The sequence below is a fragment of the Molossus molossus genome, unplaced genomic scaffold (assembly GCF_014108415.1).
Source record: "Molossus molossus isolate mMolMol1 unplaced genomic scaffold, mMolMol1.p scaffold_m16_p_19, whole genome shotgun sequence".
Classification (NCBI taxonomy): Eukaryota; Metazoa; Chordata; class Mammalia; order Chiroptera; family Molossidae; genus Molossus; species Molossus molossus.
In genome coordinates, this window is record NW_023425354.1 from 39,606,018 (window position 1) to 39,626,339 (window position 20,322).

The 20,322-nt window shown below is 55.7% G+C and overlaps 1 protein-coding gene across 4 annotated transcripts in view; it reads right to left on the reverse strand.

The window, feature by feature from the left end:
- The window catches only part of MYO18A (myosin XVIIIA), an 86,410-nt gene that overhangs the window by 4,933 nt on the left and 61,155 nt on the right, over positions 1 to 20,322 (reverse strand). For 2 of the 4 annotated variants that reach the window (XM_036267878.1, XM_036267879.1), the window contains 19 exons: positions 19,847 to 19,990; positions 19,373 to 19,462; positions 19,106 to 19,225; positions 18,784 to 18,895; positions 18,211 to 18,338; positions 17,747 to 17,901; positions 15,415 to 15,538; positions 15,126 to 15,326; positions 14,456 to 14,566; positions 13,829 to 13,933; positions 13,392 to 13,538; positions 12,848 to 12,961; positions 11,457 to 11,573; positions 11,180 to 11,263; positions 10,622 to 10,759; positions 7,931 to 8,116; positions 7,437 to 7,576; positions 6,594 to 6,638; positions 3,204 to 3,326 (listed from right to left, as the gene is read on the reverse strand). In XM_036267878.1, coding sequence (XP_036123771.1) covers positions 3,204 to 3,326; positions 6,594 to 6,638; positions 7,437 to 7,576; positions 7,931 to 8,116; positions 10,622 to 10,759; positions 11,180 to 11,263; positions 11,457 to 11,573; positions 12,848 to 12,961; positions 13,392 to 13,538; positions 13,829 to 13,933; positions 14,456 to 14,566; positions 15,126 to 15,326; positions 15,415 to 15,538; positions 17,747 to 17,901; positions 18,211 to 18,338; positions 18,784 to 18,895; positions 19,106 to 19,225; positions 19,373 to 19,462; positions 19,847 to 19,990 — 2,384 coding nt within the window. The remainder of the gene's footprint in view (positions 1 to 3,203; positions 3,327 to 6,593; positions 6,639 to 7,436; positions 7,577 to 7,930; positions 8,117 to 10,621; positions 10,760 to 11,179; positions 11,264 to 11,456; positions 11,574 to 12,847; positions 12,962 to 13,391; positions 13,539 to 13,828; positions 13,934 to 14,455; positions 14,567 to 15,125; positions 15,327 to 15,414; positions 15,539 to 17,746; positions 17,902 to 18,210; positions 18,339 to 18,783; positions 18,896 to 19,105; positions 19,226 to 19,372; positions 19,463 to 19,846; positions 19,991 to 20,322) is intronic. The other 2 variants (XM_036267880.1, XM_036267882.1) reach the window with 1 other exon arrangement.

Genomic DNA, 20,322 nt, shown 5'->3' on the forward strand with positions numbered 1-20,322 from the left:
GCTTGTGATCCATGCCAGGGAGGCAGTGGTGTTGCAGAGCAGGGGATAGCTGAGCAAAAGACCCGAGGGTAGCTGGTGGCCACGGATGCTCCAATCCACAGCAGGGGGTCAGCCAGGGCCCTTTCTTGGGCCCAACCTACTGGGGGCTATGGACAAAAGCTCCTATCGGTACTGTGTGCTGCCAGGCGCACACAGTAAACATTTTGCCCGCGTGCTCTGTCTTGGGCTGCATGGAGGAGTGGTTAAGGACAAGCTGAATAGCCTACATTCAGATCCGGGCAATATCACTTCCTGGCTGAGTGACCTTGGTGACAACTTCCATGAGCCTCACCTTCCTCTTCTATGAAATGGAGCTAATCAGGTCTTTGTTACGGGTTTAGTGTGAGGACTAAGTGAGTAAAGCGTGGCAAGTATCTAGGAAGATGCCTGGTCCAGGGTAGGACTCAGTACGTGGGAGCTGTGATGGACATGAACGTGTTCAGCTGGTTGGGCTCAGGGCTCTGAATGACTAACCAACTTGGCTGGGCTCTGCTCTCTAGGTAGCCAGGAGGCTCTCTGAGGCCAGGCCTGCCCAAGGGGAATGCAGGGAGGGCCGAGGTGGTGGCAGGTGGGGCGGGAGCATGTTAGTTCACACTGAGTGGCACACGCCATGCTGCACTCCACGCCAGGTGTCACCTACTGCACTAGTCACTCTCGGGCCGGTACAGGTACCGCATCATCAGGCTGTCCACTTCTTTCTTACGCTTCTTCTCCTCCTTCCGAGATGGCTGGCGTGCCTGCCCAGCCTCCCCGCTTTCCGCAGCTGGGCCCTTCTTCACGCTGGAGCGGCTGTGGCCTGAGACGGTAGAGCAACTGGATGTTGACGACGAGGATTCGGACTCCGACTCTCTTCTCTTTCTTCTCGATTTGGACTTCTTCTTGCTCTTCCGCGAGCGCCCCTTCTTCCGCTGCTTGGGCTCTGAGGAATCCTCGGAGCTGGAGCTGGAGCTGGAACTGCTCCTTCTCTTGCTCCGGCTCTTTCGGCTGCTGCGGGACCGGGACCGAGACACATCGGCGGCAGAGGCTGAGCGGCGGATGCTGGTGGCCCGCTCTGGGGAGTCCAGCTGGATGCTCCGGGCACTCTGGATGCTCTTCCGGTCATCTTCCTCGGAGCCAGGCTCCAGGCTGCTCCGCTGGAACGGGACGGGTTTGTAGCTCAATACTTCATTGATGGCAGCCTCCAGGTCTGGGTCCAGGTAGGAATGACGGCTGACTGGGCGGACGCTGGAGCCGAGAGGCTCGTCCATGGCCGAGGCGGAGGTGCGTGGCTGGGGTGGCACCGACAGACTGCGGGCCAGTGACGGGTGGCTGTACTGGGAGTGGGCCTCACTCAAGGCCACACTGGCTCCATCATCCCACTCATCCAGGCAGCCTCGGCCCAGGGACAGGCGGGAGTCAGGGCTTTCCCGGCCTAGGCCCGAGGCCCGGCTCAAGGAAGGGCTGAGGGTCCTCGACAGGCTGTCCAGCCGGGAGGTGCTGCGGCGGGAACTGGGTGAGCCCGACAGGGAGAAGCTCATGGAGGAACGGGCCCCATCTTCACCCCGTGTGGCGGAGGAGGCCCGGCTGACAGGTGCAGAGACGGTGGAGGCCCGGTCGAAGTCTGAGCCCCACCGCTTCTCCAGTCCCCGGCCAGCGCGGCTTCTGCCCTCAGAGAAGATGGAGCCACGCCCGTCTGGCTCCCCAGACGTCCTGCCCTGGCCTGGTTCCTCCCTGGGGCTCCGGTGGGCCTTCCTGGGGGGCCTCTCGGGGGAGGCGGCCCGCTCGCTCAGGGTGGTGAAGAGTGAATCCGCATCCCCAGTGCCCCCGATGGAGTCCTTCAGGGTGAGCCTCTTCCGATAGCTCAGGGAGCTCAGTGAGGAGGCCGGCCTCTCCTCCGCCCCCTTGCCCCCCTTGCCCTCCTTGCCCTCCTTGCCAAGGGTGCTGAGGGCCGTTCTGAGGGACGAGGTGAGACCGGAGGAGAGAGAACCAGCAGTGAATTAGGGGCAGCAAAGAGAGGATGAGAGAGAGAGAAAGATAGGAACAAGCATTAAACCTAGAGAATAAAGACACAGGGGGAGGGAGGAGAAAGGAGGAGAAGTCGGCAGCAGCCCTGGCAAAGTGGCGGTGAGAGCGTCGGAGGAAATGAAGCAAAATAATTTGCGTCAGTGAAAATAGCTTCATGGAGAATGTCATGTAAATTAGACTATTGTTCTATTTCATCACTTTTCCCCCCTCTAAAACGTTTAGTTCAATTTATTTCATTGTCAACTACCTGCAGCCTCGTGCCATGCTGTGGTGAATGGCAGTGGGGCGGGGAAGGTGGCATTATCTGCAATAACAAAATGTTGTTCGGCCGAATAAATTAAACCAATTAGAGGGGGCCACTGGGTGCTGGTGGTGAGGGGCTGGTCTTGGGAAGAGGGCTCGGGGGAGTTGGAGAAGAAGGATTACTCTTTCAACCTCACCTAGCTGCTGTCTCTGGGAGGGGGTGGGGAAGGGTGTGCCATGGGATGAGACGGCTCTGAGTTGGGGAGAAGAGGGAGAGGGGGTTGTCGGCAGGGAAGTGGACACTGGAGGGTGGGAGCAGAGGGCCCCTATCCCTGCTGCCATGCTGGCTGGTAGGTGAGGGATGGAGAAGATCGACCTCTGGATTCCAGAAGCAGCTGTCTGATCAGAAGACTGTGACTGGGCCAGAGAAGAGGGGCAAGCCCTCCCATCCCCTACCATGGGTGTGAGCAGGAAGCATGGGGTGGTGAAAAGGCTAGAGGAAGGAGAGAATGGGCAGAGAAAGATGGCGATGTGTCTGTAGCTGTGACACGGCAGTCAGACTGGTGCCTTCTCTGTAGTGATTCCTGTTAAGACCCCAAGGACCCACACTGTCAGGTAGTTCAAGTTTGTTGAAGGAATAAGAGGGGATGCAATTAAACCTACACCAAACCACAGCCCTGAGCCTGGTAGGAAAGTACCACCTGGGAGTAGTAAGGGCACTGCAGACCCTGACTGAGAAGAAACCGAGCCTCCTGTGCTCATTCCACGGGCCAGGGGCACTCCGAGGCCCTTCGTGCCCATGCCACGCAAGAGACGGAGGGGGCATGAGGCCTATCATGTTGGGATAAAGGCATACTGTCCTTCCATCCCTGGGGCACAAGGTGGCTTTTCCTCCCAGCTCAAGGCCACATGCTCACCTGGAACTCTTCAAGCTGCCGTCGTCAGAAGCTGCCTTGGAAGGCCCCTTGTTTTTCGACAACCACGACTTGACCCCGTCGACCCGGTCCTCCAGCTCTGAGTCCACGTCTGAGTCCCCCTCACTATGGGATGAGGAGCAGAAGGGTAGGCAAGGCTGGGGAAGAGGGGATCACCTGCTGCCCAGCAGGGAGTGCTAAACTGGCAGCAGGCTCGTCTTGGGGGGTGGGATGCAGGGAGGCATGCGTATCAGTGAGTCAGGGAGAACAAAGAGGTTAGACAGAGCACATCACTCATAAGAACCCTGTCCCTGTTCAGCAGGCCACACTGTGTGACAGCCACCAAGAAGACCCTAAGGAGCAGGGGGCACCTCCCATTCCACTTTATGACAGAGGTCAGCAAACCAACCCAGTGAGAATGATAAAGAGACAATTCATTCATCAATTATACTTGAATGGCTCTTGATTAAAAGGAGTTCTGGGCCCTTCAGCTACTTCCTGAGGCCTACGCTGCTAGTTCTTATCTGTCCACTCCCCAAAATGTGGCTACAGCTGCTGGCCATGGAGCAGAAGAGAGAAGGGATTCATTATGCCTTTACATTTGCTTGAACCCGGAGTCTCCTTAGTTGATGGCAATGCCGATGTGGGCACTAGAGGCCATATCCCAGACCCATCCTGAGACTGCCCTGGCCCTTAAGAAACAAAGAAAAAAGAGCGGACAGCAGCGTTTTCCAAGGGGCTGGCAACAACTTCAAAATTTAAATTGCACTCTGGAGATCCAGTCGGGCCTAGCAAGTCCCAGACAAGGGCTGTCTCTCCGAGTCTCCTTTTCTGTCCCAGACAGCCTCCAACTCTTGCTCCTCAGTGCTTCTTTTGGCCAAGCTGGCCCGAGCCCTCTCTACTTGCAGGAAAGCCCAAAGGAGTCACATTCTGAGGCAGGAGTCACGGTGACCCCCCCACAAAGCAGCAGGGGCTTGGAAACAGCTTCTGAGTGAGAATGCTTCTAGAATTCTGCAAGATGTCTGCTCACCACATTCCCTTGCTACAGATATGCTAGGTTTTCTCCTTGGTATAAATTTCCTTTCATCTGTGTCAACAGGAGCAGCCCTGTTCCTGAATTATGTTCTTGAATAAATAGCCACACAGGCAGGCGTGTGTGTGTGCATGCATGCGTGTACACACACACACACACACACACACACACACACACGAAACCACCAGACTCTATTCTGGGGACTGCGAGAGAGCATGACTCATGGGGAGGGGAATAAAAAGGTGTATTTTATGGGCTTCCGTCAAATACAGAATTACAACAAAGATGAGGCTGGCTGATGCCCCGGGTAAACAGGAGTTTAGCAGACAGCCCCGAAACTGCTAATGCAAGCCCCGTGCCCGTCTGAGCCCAGCAGATTTACTATGATGCAAGGGCCCCATGGAATGCCAATACCACCTGATTTATACGCCTGCACAAAAAACCTCCTCCTCCAGCTCCAGAGCCTGTAATTTATCACCGCCGTTCATAACCATATTGATTGCCTTTAGAAAGGAGGTGCTGTATGCATCGCAAAATCTATGTCTACATGTTAAAAGCGTTTCTGTATAAATCTCCCTTAATACCATGCTGTTTACTGCTTTCATTAAGGTTATGGCAATAACAACTGTATCTCTAAGTAAATCGAAACATTATTTTTCTGCCCGCCTTAGCACGCTCGCTCGATAACTTGGAGCTGAGGCCCAGAGCTGCTGAGGAAGGAACCTCATCACCTCTCTGCCATCAGCGGGAACCACGCTTGGACTGCACACCCTGTGCGCCTGCGTGAGTGCACGTTGGTGTGTGTGTGTGTGTGTGTGTGTGTGTGTGTGTGTGTAGGTACCTGTGTGTGGTGCTTGGCAGTGATTTAGAATATGATCTTAAATGTGCATTTTATCAGTCCTTGAAGCTCCTACAGCCCAAGGATGACGGGGCTGGAGCACACAGGGGACAGATAGTCATGGGCCCAGAATATGAATTTTCCTCCTTGCATTCAGAGCAACAAATAAATAGGTTGAGGAGCTGGCCTGCCTGCCCTCGTCTTCCCTTTAGTTTCAAGCATATAGATGATGTTTGGGATCTTTTCCTTAAATAATCAAGCCCGTAAACAAACTCCAGGGGCAGGCAGGCCCAGGGGGCAGTTGAAATTTTAAATGGTTGGAATTAAACCTTGTGTCAAATACAATTTATGTCCAGGCTCATGTGCTATTAGTTAACTGGGAGCCGAATCGCGGGGGAACAAACAAACGGAGACAGACAGCGGGGGATATTAATTGTGTGTGACAACCGGGCTCCAGCGGCCCTCTATCACTGTTACACACTATTACATTTATCATTAGCTCTCACGAAGTCCTTTGCGCTGCCGCCAGCCCATCCTGGCCAGGGCAGGAGGCCTGCAAGGCAAGAGAGAATGGGGGAGGAAACCCAGTGCCATGCTCAAAAAGCAATCTCCCCCACACAGCCCTGTAGAACTTGATGGAGGATCACCCGGGTCTGCCTGAAGGCCTGTACATCTGCACCTGCTGGCTGGCTCCCACGCAGAAAGAAGGAAAAGATGAGAGGGGTGGGTTTACTGGGCTTCCCAGACACCTGACTGACAGCACCAGCTCGAGGCTCCAGGGCCTCCCTCTGCCCAGGGTGCCCCCAGGGAGTAATGTAAACACATCTGGTTGTGTTCCCTTCCCAGGCCACAGCAGAGCAGCCTGTGATTAGCTGCCTGAACGCTTTCTCCAAACAAGATGCCCCTCACCTCCCACCCTTGTCTGCCAAAAGAGGTGGTAGACCTTTCAAAACGAAGCATACCCGCTACTTTCAGGCAACTCAGGCTCCAAAGGAGTCCAGGGATGTGGATAAATCCATCCCAAACAGACTTTCCCCCAGAGAAGTAGGCTGGGGAGGCGGCTACACTGGTTTCGGAGGGAGGAGAGGGCTGGAGCTCAGGAAGGCAGACTGTGGGTACTACCGACTGAGGCTGAGCTCTACTTTTTTTTTTGGTACATGCCCCTAGTGGGAACCGAACCTGGGACTCTCTGGTCCACAGGCCGACGCTCCAACCGTTGAGCCGAACTGGCCAGGGCTGAGCTCTCCTTTCTGATGGAGCCCCCCTCCTGCCTGCCAGCCAGAGCCTTCCTGGGGGAGAGCACTCCTGGCCTGTCCTCTACCTCTGAGGCAGGGCCCGGCCTGTCCCCCTGCCTTCCCTCAGGACAGAGTCAGCAGTGTTAGCGTGAGAGCCTAGCTCAGAGGAGATGTGAGAGGCTGTGTGTCCCCATGCGTCATGCAGCAGGCCGGCTGGGAGGCCAGTGTTAGGGGCGGTTAGACACCACTCGCGGAGAGGCAGAGAGCGCATGCGCTCCAGTCCTCACGGTTTATTTTTTCTTTTCTGATATTTTGTCACCATGTCCTGCAAACTGGAAACAGAAAGAAAATGGTGGGCAGGGGCCAGAAGAAGATGGAAAAATCAATGAGCAAACCAAGGTGGACCCCTCAGCTGAGGACCTCTCTTTCCTCAGCAAGAAACGGCCCTGGCTGACGGACACCAGATGGCAGGATGGGTGACAGTGCTGTCTCGGAGGGAGGTACTGCCGCCCGGGCACCTTCCCCTGACCCAAAGGAGCAGGCTTCCTGGCACTTGCCTGCAGGATTGGACCGTGGCCCTCATGCAGGAAGAGGGCAGCGCTGGGGACTCTGCTCAGGGCAGCTCTGGGAGCTTCTCCAGGGCCTGACCACCCCCACGCCCTGACTGCCGGCCTGCCTGCCTCATGACTTCCTCCTCAGCCGAAGACTACAAATCTCTCTGTCTCTCCTAAACCATTCCTTGGGTGGGTTTTATGAGAGAAAATCTCTGGCATGGTAACAAGGCACCACGGCCCTTAAATCTCTGCTCTCCCCAGAGTAGGGCAGGCGCCATCGGAAATGCAGCTAAACGGGGGAATAACTCATCTTGAACGGGCAGAGCTGGAGAGCCAGGTCTGGGGGAGGCCTGGGGAGGGAGGACAGGGAGGAAGAGGGAGGAGTCTCACCCAGGCAGCACCTGTCCTGCCCTCAGCTGCTGCAGGACAGGTCCATGCTGGGCAATGAGGGGAGGGAGGCTGGTGGCTCAGTGACAGGGAGACAAGAGGTTGCAGCTGTTCTACCTGGTGGCCTGGTCCAGAGGCGGTCAAGAGGGCCTCTGTGCTGTCTGAAGCTGCCCGAGGGGCCCCTCTCACCTGTTGATGAGGTCCTCATTCTCATCGCTCTCCATCTCATCCTCAATGGCAGCCTGCAGGTCCCCGATGCGCTTGAAAGCCAGTTTCAGATCAGCCTGCAGGCTCTGGTTTGCAGCCTCCAGACTCTCCAGATCCATTTCCTAGGAGGGAGAGTGGTGAGTCCAGTTCACAGGAGGGCTAGTCTCTCATCTGGCTGCCCCAGAAAAAGCCTACTTCAAGGCTCTCCCAGCCAGGCAGGAACTACAAGCCTCCAGAGTTGTTTTTTTTGTTTTTGTTTTTTGGCTTTGGTGTTGCTGGGCTGTTGGACCTGGTCTTGCCTGATGGAAACTCCAGGACAGTCTTCCTGGACTGTCCTTTGGACATGTCCTCTTTCCTCCAATTCTCTAAACTATAGCTTCTTTGGAGCCCACGCCCTACCAGCCCAGGGGTAAGGTGTGTGCTCAGCAGCTCCCTAGAGGGCTGCCAGCGTGGGGCCCCCGGGTGGGGTGTATTACCAGTTCATGCTTCTTGCGGCTGGCCTCGGCCTCCTTCCTGGCCAGCTCGCCCATCTCCTCCTTGGTGTCCCGGAGCTGCCGCTGAAGCCTCTTGTTCTGCTCTTTCTCCCGGTTCTCGGCGGCTGTGCGCTGATCCCGCTCCTCGGTCAGCTTCTCCATGTTCTCCTTGAGCCGGCTGGCCAGGCTCTGGACAGGGAGGCGGGAAGAGGGGCCCATCAGCCAGGCAGAGAGAGGACTGTGGCGGAACTCCAGAGTCAGGAGGCCTGGGGTCCACTCCGGCTCCACCACTCACTGGTAGGTGGGCAAGCAACTAAAGCCCTGAGGCAGCTTCCTTTGCCTTTCTGTAAAATGGGAGAATAACACCTAGTCCCCTGTGGGTCTTTTAAGGACCGAATAAGGTAAAGTACGGGAAGGAACTCTGGAAGGTGAGAGGTGCTAGCATCATCATTATCACTACCATGGTCTGGCTACAGCCTGGGCCTGTCCTTGCTGACACCAACTGTGGGGCCTCCACGAGCAGCAGGCTCCCCTCAGAGACCCTGAACCCAGAAGCACCAAAAGCTAGATCCTGAGCTCAGAGGTAAATGGCTTTACTGAGAGTTCCCAGATTAGAAGGAGACTAAACAGTCATCAAATTCCTAGCACAGAGCCATCCCGCTAAGCCTGATGAATTTTACTTCCCCCAGGAACTTGAACACATTTCTTTCTGCTGGGCCATAGGATGCCGAGCAAGAGATGACCTGAAGATTGGGGCAGAGTGTGAGGAAAGGACCCTGGTTTCACCCTGACAGCTGTGGGGTCTCCACCTCTTAGCCTCTTGGTCTCGGTGTCTCTAAAATAATAGTGCTAGGCTATATTATCTTAAGGGCCATATGTGGTTTTTTTTTTAACCCTTACCCGAGGACATTTTTCCATTTATCTTCAGATAGAGTGTGTGTGTGTGTGGGGGGAAACATTGATGTGAGAGAGGCACATTGACTGGCTGCCTCCCGTAGGACCCCAACCAGGGTCAGGGAATGAACCACAACTGGTACGTGCCCTTGACCAGAATCAAACCTGCGACTCTTTGGTCCTCATGCTGATGCTCCAACAGCGGAGCCAAACTGGCTAGGGTGGGCCATTTGTGTTTAATATTCTATGCGCCTAAACCACAATGCTACCTTTCTGAGCAGCAGGAAAAATGAGAGAGCTGAGGGAAGGGACTGGGGCCCATGAAAAAAGGAGACAAGTACAGCAAGTCTGTCCTATATCCACAGACCAATGGCCTCTTCTGCCCCTTGACCGCTTTGTGACCTTAGGCAACCTACTTAACCTTTCCTGTATATAGAATGGGGATCAAAATATTACCAAGGCAGGCCCAGCCGGTGTGGCTCAGTGGCTGAGCAGCGACCATACACCAAGAGGTCACCAGTTCGATTCTGGGTCAGGGCACATGCCCAGGTTGTGGACCAGATCCCCAGTGGGGGGCATGCAGGAGGCAGCCAATTGATGTTCTCTCTCATCGATGTTTCTATCTCTCTCCCTTTCCCTCTCTCTAAAATCAATAAAGGAAAAAAAAAATGTAAAAAAAAAAATATTACCAAGGCAGAACATGAACTATTATTAAGTCTATTCTAGCTCTCCTGAGGACTATGACTCCATCTTGGGAGGTTCAGCCATATTCTCTTTCTAGGTCAAGGGTATTGATGCCCTCTGGATGCCCACGGCCAGCCCCAGTCACCTGTTCCATCCCTACCCTAGTGCCCGCTCCACCAATGAGGGGTTGATGGAAGGCGGCAGGGGTGCTTCTCAGCACCTGCACCCATGAACACAGTTCTCGAGGAGAAACGTCGGTGCTTAGACGCATGTCTATTAGCTTGAGGAGGATGAGAACGTAACAACAGGGTGAGAGAGGTGAAAGCCCAGAGAGAGACACTGCCTGCCTCTTTCTTCCTACCCGCTCTGCCAGGAGGGAGGGAACTGCAGCCCGCTGGCTTTGGGATATTGAACAGAAAGGACTGCATTTGGAGTATGGAGATTACAGTTGAGAGGAAGGAGAGATAAAAAGAGAAGAAAAGAGGTGAACAGAAAAAGAAGGGTTGAAGGGAAGAGAATGAGAAATAGAGAGAGGAGGAAAGGGAGGGGGGGAAAGGAAAAAACCGGGAGAAGGTAAGAAAAGGGAATATGATTAGGGAGAGGAAACATGCAAAGAGAAGGATGAATGGGGCAAAAATGGAGAAACACGATAAGAGAAGGAGAAAACGCAGAGCTGAGAAGGGTGAAGAAGTGAGGAAAAACGAGGATGAAAAAGGGAAGGGAGAGAGAGAGCAGCGAGATGTGAGAACAGACTTCAGCCTTATAGAAGTGGCGCCATTCACTGCATATTTATGACCCTGCCAGAGAGCGAGTGAGGCGGACCTGCGGGGGGAGCTCATGGTGGAGGAAAATATGAAGACGAAAAGCTAAGCTGCTCTGGTCCCTTGGCAGAAAGTAAGCACGAAAACAGAATGTAAAGCAGGCAGGCTCCGTGGTGCCCAGAGAGCAGGCCAGGCGAGCAGAGGAGAAGGCACCGCCCTGTCAGCTGGCCTGGCAGCTTGGCAGCGGCGTCTGAGGGCATCCACAGACCTGCCCAGCCCTGCTCGGCATGTGTGGCTTTAGCTGCAAGGGCAGTTCTGCCCCGGTCACTGTGGACCAGGAGAAGTGTGCACCCACCTCCAGCCGCTTCACTTGGGTCCTTTCGAACTCCAGGCGCGTCTCCAGCTCTCGGATCTTAGCTTCCTGCCTGCTCACCAAGGACTTGTCCACCATGGACTGCTCTAGGAACTCCACTTGGCTCTGGAGGGCTTGTAGCTGGGGGTGGGAAGCAGGAAGAGAAGAAAGAACTGAGCCTGGAAGGGAGGGGGCAGAGTCTGGGGCTGGAAGGATTACCATGGTGACCAGAAGGCGGAGGGAGGGATGCACAGGGGAGGTGGAAGAATGGGGCCCCGAGCCAGAGGCATTCCCCACCTGGCCCAGTGCTGGCACAGATTTAGCCCTTTGGAGAGAAAGAAGAAAGCTAAGGACCAGAGAGGGAATAGAAATGTGAAATGAGGCAGCTGAAGCCAAAATGTCTGCTATGGCGATATGGCTCCAAGCCTAGCTCTCTGCACTTGCTGCTCTGTGGATTACTGATGGCAGAGCAGTGCTTGCTATCCTTCGAGCTTGGGGCTTCATCCCCACACGCGGTGATCCTAGTACCCTCTCTCTACCCAGGGAGACCCTGGTCCCCACCTTCTCCTGGAGCTCTTGCTTCTCCTTGTTGCCGTCTTCTAGCTGAGCCTGGAGGTCATTCATCTGAGCCAGGTCCCGAGAGGCCTGGGAAAGGAGGGAGTGCTGAAGCAGGATCCCCTATAAACCTTAAATCTACCCTACTCCACCCTCCCCAGAGTGCCGGGGGCTGCAGGCACTGCAACCTCTCCAAAGAAGTGGCTGCTCAGGGGACCTCTGAGGAGGACCAGAGGGCAGTGTCAGTGTCGCAGGGTATGGTGGGCACTCCTGGGCAGGGTACCTGAGCCACAGCTGCCTTGTGCTTCTTCATCAGCTCATTCATGTCCTCCTGATCCTCTTCCAGCCGGTTCTGGATCTCGTTCTTCTCACGCTGAAGGCGGCTCAGCTGCTCCTCCAGCTGGACAGAAACAAAGAGATCAGTCCGAATCTTCCCCATGTCAACTCCAACGGGAGGGGCGTGGCGATGAGGCCAGGTCTACCTGCTAGAGTGGGTTCCCGGACCAGCACAATCAGGGAGCTGCCTGTCCTGCTCTGGGCCGGGGAGCTGGGGGACAGGGCTGTCTTTGCAGCACAGGCGTACCCTGAGCTAAGTGACAGCTGCTTTTTGGCAGCTCTTTGCAGGCTAATGGAAAAATCTGCCCAGAACAAGCGATTCATCATCCTGGCACTAGCAGTCTAGGCCCTAACCTCCACGCCCTCTGCCCCTTTCGGGCCCCAGGAAGGACCTCTCAAATCTGTGAGGCTCTTTTGGCCTGGTTTCTGGTTTCTCCTGGGACTGCCTGCTCCCTGGCTGTCCAGCCCCCACAGCCAGTCCACTCCTGGGGCGAGGGGAAGAGACAGCCAACAGCAGCTTCAGGAAATGAATGAATCTATTAGCCTGTAATTCCAAACCAAAATGACTGCGTTGGCTCCTTCTCGGCCCCATCCATCTTGTTACCGGGCTGTGGGGAGCTGGGGAAGCCTCTGCCAAGAAATTTATTAACTCGGATTTAAATAAAATGGTAATTTTATAACAGCCTTTTTTAACACAATTAAGGAATTTGAATTACTCACCTGAAAAATGCTGAAAAGCACAAATGTCACGGGGATAAATCAAGTCTGGGAGATTGGCATCAGTAGCCGGGTGGCTAGCTATGGGGTCGTGGAGCCCCGAGCCAAGCCCCTGCCCCATTCCCTGCCCAAGATGGTACCAGTGGCCACATCCCAGTAATGAACTCTCATCCAGCTGTGGATGGGCCGTAGGAGAGGTGGAGAATTAAAAGGGAGACATTAAATAAGAGTGCTAATTAGCTGCCGCTTGGGCTTGTCAGTGGGCTGGCCAGGGAAAGGGGAGGGAAACGAGCCATCCCATCCCCTTATCGGTGCTTTTGCTAATCTCTAGGCACCTGCTTACATCCCTCAGCCACATTAGCTGCTTTTATTAATGGTGCTGGGGCCTGCAGCCAAGCTCCCACAGGCAGGTGGTTAAACAGGGAGATGGTCCCTTGCTGGCTCCCTCTACCACCTTGCCCCCTCCCAGGCCTCTGCTGTTAGTTGGGGAGACAGAGGAAAAAGGCCTGCTCTGCCTGCAGAAGAGGCCTGGCTGGGGAAGGGTCCCTGTCTGCAGTGAAGGCAGCCACTGTGACAGGTCTCTTCTCCCTTAGCCCAGCCCTGCACGTCCCCGGTCCTCACCGCTGTCTTGGCTTTAGTGATGTCATCAATCTGCAGGTGCAGGTCTTCGATCTCCACCTCCATTGCTTTACGCGCTTTTACGGCTGCTGCACAGGTGAACTCTGACTCCTCCAGCTGGACACAGAACCACCCCCACCCCAGGGAGAGATGTCAGCCATTTGCTGGGGACAGGAGGGCTATGCAGGGTGTTCACAGGAGAGAGGGAGCCCAGGCACCCTCCTTTCCTCCTCTGTTTACTTCAGACCCAGGACCTTGGTGCACGCACAGGCATCTCTTCCCGTGACAGGGTGATAGGACCACTGAGGGGAGCTGACAGGGGTGGGTGCTGTCCCCTCCCCCAGCATCCCAGGGCTTGGCAGTCATGCTATACATCATGCAGACACCCTGGGGTGTATGGTTGTTACAAGTGGCTTCTCCCTGCTTCCCTGTCACCTTTCTTCCCAGGGACTCAAGAACCCCTGAGAGGGATAAGAGGGAGAGAAAGAAAACTGAAATAAATAAGCTCAGTCGCCCTGAGAGCTGACCACGTCCTCTCTGCAGATACCTGGTTCTTCAGCTGGGCGATCTCCCTCTTGCTGGGCGCGTTGTTCTTCAGGTGGTCCAGCATGATCTGGGCATCTGCCAGCAGGGCCTTGGTGCGCTTCAGGTCTTTCCGGAGCCGCTTCTCTGACTCAAAGTCCCGCTGGTTCACCTGGGTGGACACCAGAAGTTGGGGCTCCCCAAAGCCCACACCTCACCCTTGCTCTCATTCTGAGTCCCCCTAATGAGCAATGACAGTGGAAGTGCCAGGATCACGCCAGCCAATGAGAAAAGCCTGGGTGTGCTATGTACAGGTGTCACCCCCATTCTGCAAGCGATGACAGTGGGCTCTACGGAGCCTAGCACCGCCTCCATGTTCCCAGCTTTCTACACCTGAATCCCATCTCTAAGTCTGCGTGAAGCAGGCAGAGGGCCAGGCCCCGGCCAGCAGCCTCCACTCACCTGGTCACTGAGCGTGGTGAGCTTGCCCTCCAGTTCCCGCTTCTCTCGCAGCACTTTTTGCTTGTCCTCATATTCTTCCTCGAGTTGCACTTCCATTTGTTTTAACTGCAGAACCATGGGGACAGAGCCCCATCCATCCCTCAGTGTCTGGAGCCAGCCAGTTTCCTTTGCTCCAGGTCCCCTCACCCCGGGAAAACAGTGGGACAGTGGTAAGCATGAATGACTCTAGAGGGGTCAGACCCAGAATTTGAAGTTCCTAGGGTTTCAAAGCAGCCTCGGAGGGAGAGGAGGGATGGCAGGATGTGCACGGTGGCCCCAAACCAGAGAGGGAGGCCTTGTTCCAGAGCGGGCAGGCCCCACCGAGCCAGGCTAGATGAGTCCCAGTGTGGCCCAGGATGGGCTGCCAATGGGCTCAGAAAGTGGACAGCATTAGTCCCTCAAGGGCCTGGGTTTCTCTACAGACCCTGAGAACACACATCCCAGCTAATGCCAGGAGCAGAGATTCCTGGTCCAGAACGGCAATGAAAAACAGTGTGGCTAAGGCAGGGAATCAGAAATCCCCTTACTTTAAAGCAGTGATGGGGGAACTGGCATTTATACCGGGCAGGTAAGTGTCCGTTGCCTTACCTTCTTCTGACATGACTGCCGGGCCTCCTCCACCTCCTCATCCCGACTTTCCATCTCCTTGGAATGGGTCTGTCTCATCCGCTCCATCTCCATCTCCAGTCGCAGCTTGGCCTGGAGGTGGATGGGAGTAGAGACTGGGTTCCTTTCCCAGCAGCACTCTGACCCGTGCCCACTGCACTCTGATGGGCAGTTCTCTCCAGACTCAGGAGCAGGGACCATCTCTGCCAGCAGTTTGCTTTGCTCCCACTTTGCTCCTGGGGCTTTTCCGGAGAAGCTGCACTCCTCTCCTAAGTGTCTAGCACAGGCCCAGGGAAGGCTGCTGGGGTAGAGACCACTCTGGAGCTTTTCCATTTGGCCTCCAGGCTCTAGCTCCTGAACTGACTCAGTGGCTTGGCGGCAGCCTGGGTGGGCTTGTGGCGTTCTGGCTGCTGTGCGTCCTGAGCCCCTTACCACTAGAGCTCAATCAAGGTTTGTTCTTGTGGAAAGCACCACAAAAGCTTAATTATCTTCACACTGTGGCCGGCATAGATCAGTGCTCACTCAACACTTTGTGAATAAGGGGAAAAAACGAGCAAACGAATGACTGAATTTGAGATCTTGCCCTCTCTGGCCCATGTCTCAGGTTAGCTGTGGGGACAGTGGTGCCTCCCTTGGCCAAGCCCTCCAGCACCTGTTCCAGCATCTGGATGGTCCCCGCTTGCTCATCGAGCTCCTCTTCCTGATCCTTGACCTTGGCCTCCAGGTCCCGGAGCTGTTTCTTAACCTTGGCCAGAGAGGCTTCGTCCTTGGACTCTTGGGAGGAAATGTCCTGGAGCTCAGCCTCCAGTGAGACGACCTTCTGGGTGAATCCGGCAATGTCCAGGTCTTTTTCCTGCAGCCAAAGAGAAGATTAGGCTGGCCCTGGGCTGGCCCTGGCCTGCGAGGGGAGTGCGGTGTGGGTGGTGGGCAGCCCAGCGCACCTCCAGTTGCTGTTTCAGGCTGAAAGCCTCGGCGAGGAGCATGTCCTTCTCTCGCTGCAGTTTCTCTCGCTGCAGCTTCTCCCGCTGGGCCTCCTCGTGCGCCTGCGAGAGCTCACTGTCAAACCTGTGAGGAGCATGGCCACAGTGGCTCCATCAGACAGAGGACGAGTCTGGGTCTCCCGCACTCACAGGCTGCCAGGAAAGGATGCCACAGATACGGATGGGATACAAGCAGAGGGGGCACTTGTGCAGCCTGAACTACGGCTGGGGTGAGGTGACATTCAGGGGTTACAGGTCACGTTATCAAGCCCTGCTCAGCAAGCTGGTCTGGATGGAGGGTGCATTTCATTGAGCGGGTCCAAGGAGCCCTTTCACCAGATGGGCCTAAGAGGACACAGAGACTGCTTCTCGGGAGAGGTGGGCATACTATCCTCAGGCAGTGAGTCTGGACCTTTTTCATTTCTTCTCCCTGGGCCGGTTTGGCTCAGCGGTTAGAGCATCGACCTGTGGTCCCTAGGGACCCAGGTTTGGTTCCCACTAAGGGCACGTACCTTGGTTGCAATTTGTCCCCAGCCCTGGCTGGGTTGTGTGGGTGGCAGCCACTCAATGTGTCCCTTTCACGTCGATGTTTCTCTCTCTCTCTCTCTCTCTCTCTCTCTCTCTCTCTCTCTCTCTCCCTCCCTCCCTCCTACTCTATCTGAACAAAAAATAGAAAAATGTCCTCAGGTGAGGATAAAAAAAAATTTTTTTTTTCTTTATTGATATTAGAGAGAGAGAGAGAGGAAGGGAGAGGGAGAGAGAAATGGAAACATCGATGAGAGAGAACATCAACTGGCCATCTCCTGCATGCCCCCACTGGGGATCAGGCCCATAGCCTGGGCATGTGCCCTGACTGGGAATCAAACTGGTGACCTCTTGGTGCATGGGCCAACGCTCAACCACTGAGCCACACTGGCTGACCTTTTTCATTTCAACAGAACAAGGATGAGGGCCCAGGGTGAGGCAGAGAGGGCTTCAGGGAGGGTAGAAATGGACATCCTGCTATGTCTAACTCACTTCCCACAGTTCAGTTGGGCTCCTGCCTCCACCTCTCAGCACTAGCCCTTGGCCAGACCCACCTGCCCCAGCAGCACCCGCGTCACCACCAGGACACCCCACATCGGGCTGGAATTCGGCAGCCCCATGTGCCCAGCTGGCCCCATGGCTGGGGGCCTTTCTTCATTCCTCCACTTCCCAGCCTTGCATTTCCTGCCCAGTGACTTTAAATAAGGAGCAAATTACTGAAATTCCTCTTAACACCTTCCCTGAACAGCTAATCAGTTTCCTGTAGAAAATTGAACAGCTCCTCAGTACCCCAACACCATACCCCCAAAAAAAAGTAAGAAAACTCCAGGCAGCTGAAACCTAATAAGTTGCCCAGTGGGGAGTGCGGCAGGATGGTAACTAGGCCACGCTGGCACTGTCGTCTCAGGGTGCTCAGAAGGGGGCTCCTGCTAAGGGTACCTGCCTCTAGGTAAAAGGGAGGGTGGAGGTAAAGGTAAGAATTAGGGAAGCAGAGAGCCATGGTGCTGGGAGGGAGCAATTTAAGACCTTATTTCCTCCTACTTCCCGCAGAGCAGCAGAGCAGCCCAGGAGGCAGAGGGAACTGGGGTCACTGGAAGGACGGGGCTCTGCAGTTCTCATCTCCAGAGTCCTGGGTGTGGGGCTGCCCCTTCGCAAAGGCAGCTAATGCCTCTGCTGAGAACCCCTCCCCAGCAAAGGAGAACTGGGTGCTGCTCCCACTCCTTGGGGCACCCTGCTGTTCCCAGGGTGTGTGGGTTCCTCGTTGTTGCTAATAAAGGCGTCCCGTTCCCATCCCCAGCCAGGAAAATTAATTTAGATTGGATTTTCTTCTGTGAGGGCCTCCCCCCTCCTTTGTGTCATTACCATAATGAGATGGAAGTGGCACGGTAGTTTAACGACATTAGTCAGGAGAGTGTTTGTGTAGCTGAGGCGAGGGAGAGACGGGGAGCAGGGTGGGCACGAGGGGCAAGGCCCTGGTGGAGTGGCTCCTGCCTGGGGCTTGGCCGGGGTCTGTCCTTACCGGGCCCAGGCAGGGTGACAGGAACACTGAGGGGAGTGAATCTGAGAGCAGAGGCCCAAGCAGGCCTTCAGCGTGCCCCTCTGAGGTCAGGGGTAAGACCCCTTCATGTTCTAGGACAAGTGACCATGTGGTCAAGGCCCTGGCCACATCCAGGCCCTCTCTTCTTTCCTCCCTGGAGGGGGAGGCAGGGAGCCCTGTCTGGGGCTGCTCTAGGAGGTCCTCTGTGCCCAGGGCAGGGGGCCCACCCACCTCCTCTGTTTCTTCTCCAGCTCATGGTTGCGGACCTGCTGGCCCTCCAGGTGCAGTTTGGTGTCCTGCAGCTCTGCCGTCAGCCGTTGGCACTTCTTCTTGAGCTGCTGCAGAGTCCGCTGGCTCTCATCACTATCTGCCTGCAGGTCCCCAAGCTAAGGGCCGAGATGGGGTGCAGGATCATTAGCCATTGAGAGGCCCAGAAGCGTTGGTGGAGAAGGTGAGATGGAGGAGATGGGTAAGGGAAGGGGAAACCCAGAGATAAGGGATGGAGTCAGAGACATTCAGAAAACGTAGACACTCTAACAGTTTGCCCTTGGTTGTCCCTGCGCCAGGCTAACACATCAATCCTTCCATTGCTCCCAGGGTCTGCCTGCCTCTGGCCATTCACGGAGCCAACACGTGGCACCGAGCCCCTCCCTGCCCCTCCCGGCACCGGCCTCCACGGCTTCCGGCAGACGCACCCGCCTCTCCAGCTGCCTCTTGTTCTGCTGCTCCACCTCCAGCTTGTCTTCAAACTCCTGCTGGAGCCGCTTCTTGGTGAAGTCTACCTCCCGCACGGCTCGCTCATACTTCAGGCGCCACTCGCCACCTGTGGGGTTGGGGGCAGACAGGAAGGACTGAGCTGAGAGTCCCCAAAGAAAGGGCAGAGGGGAATAAGGATGGGGCAGGGAGGGGCAGCAGGTGAAGTCAGCTGGAGGGACTCAGAAACGTCTCTGGAATGATGGCTTCCTCTGCAGGTGGAAACAGCCCATAGCTGGGAAAAGACTAGAGAGGGTGAGGTGGCTACCTGTGCTGTCTCCTCCCCAGGGACTGCCAGACCGTGGCTCTCAAACATTGTCATTATCATGGTTATTACAGCCCCCATGAAAACCCCCTGCATTTCTCGGCACCTCTACTTTCCACTTATTTCACTATAACCTTATAATGGACCTCTACAAAGGAGACAGGCCTGGACAAGGGGTGTGGTTACCCAGGGGTGGGCATCAGAGCTGGCCACTCAGGCCATTACTGAGCTCCTCCAGCCTCAGACCCACCTGCATCATCGTCATCCACTTCCCCGTTGATCTCAGCCGCCCGGATGAGACGGGCCTCCATCACCTCCATTTCCATCACCTCCATCTGTTTCTTCAGTGCATCATATTGGGTCTGCAAGAGAAGGGGTTAGGAGGTGTGCCATTCCACCCTTACTCAGTACCCCCCCACCCCTGAACTGCGTAGACCATGGTCACCTGCTTACCCAGGGCAGACAGAGGTGCTGGGTTAGTGGCGAAGATGCCACCTGTTCTTGGGGGAAGCAGATGAGCACTAGCGTGTGGCAGCCGCTAGCATGGCTGTCTGCCCTGGCCTTGCTCTCACCTGAAGCTCCTTCATCTCTTTCTCAGCTCGGAGCCTCTCCGCAGTCTCCGCGTCCAGCAGCTGGGAGGCGGACTCTCCTGTGTTACGTTCATCTGTCAGCTCCGATGTCAGCTCTGAGATCTGGGGTGGGGGGAGGGAGATGCCACCAGTTGAACTGCCTACCTCACTCAGCCGGAACACTGTGGGGGGGAGGGGAGTGGGGGGGCCTCCTAGGCCCAGTCTCCCTGTGGAGGTGGGCCAGTTTGTTTAGAGCTGGGAGTCACTTACCCGGGTCTCCAGCCGGTCACTGTTGAGCCGCAGCTCATTCCGCTCCTTCTCCACCTTCTCAAGCTTGCTCTTCAGCTGCTGGATCTCCTCCTAGGGTGCAGTGAGGGCAAAATGAGCCAGAGGCTCTGCCACAGGTTGGGGCCTGGGATCTGTACCCTTGGGTGAACAAAGCTGGTAAAGCTTGGGCCAGGACACGAGGAAACAGGAAGCCATTGCCTTCCAGGGGCTCCTATCCCTAGACCCTTCTCCATGTGCTGAGGATGCCCACGACTTCATCCTATGAGGTTCCCAGGGGCTCAGCCAGCACTCAGAGGGATGCCTTCTGTTTGATGGGCATACTTTAAGAACACCAGCTCTCTGAGCTAAATAAAGAAGCACTTGGGAGCCCAAGAAAAGATGGTAAGACTCTTGCTGACATGGATGAACTGGTCTTTTTCCTCCCAGTGACCTGACCCTCCTCCGGCTGTTACGTACGTCTTTGTTCCGGATCTGCTCCTCGGACAGCTGCACCTCGATGAGGGGTCGCACCGTGGTAAAGAGCTTCCACCAGGGCCAGTCCTTCACCCCTTTGTTCTTCTTGATGTTCTTCTGTACACAGCGAATGGCCAGGTCCTGGATCTAAGTTGGGGTGGGGGTCGTGCACAGGGGCCTGTCAGTCCCAGGCCCAGCCAGGATCCTCCCCACTGGGCTGCTGCTATGACCATGTAACCTGGAGTCAAACACCCCCTAAGCCATCCTTTCCCCGGCCTCCCTCCATCCCTCAGAGAGTGGGCGGCAGGGAGCCTGGCCTTGGGAGCACAGCACTGGGCACTCACCACTCCACCATCATTAGGAATAATTTCATCTGCTTTATTTGCTGCCTGATTATTTCCAGCACCCTGGCCTGGATACGCTATAAAACCTAATCTTGCTGAAACACAAGAGGCGGCGGTGCTGGCTGTTTTATGGAC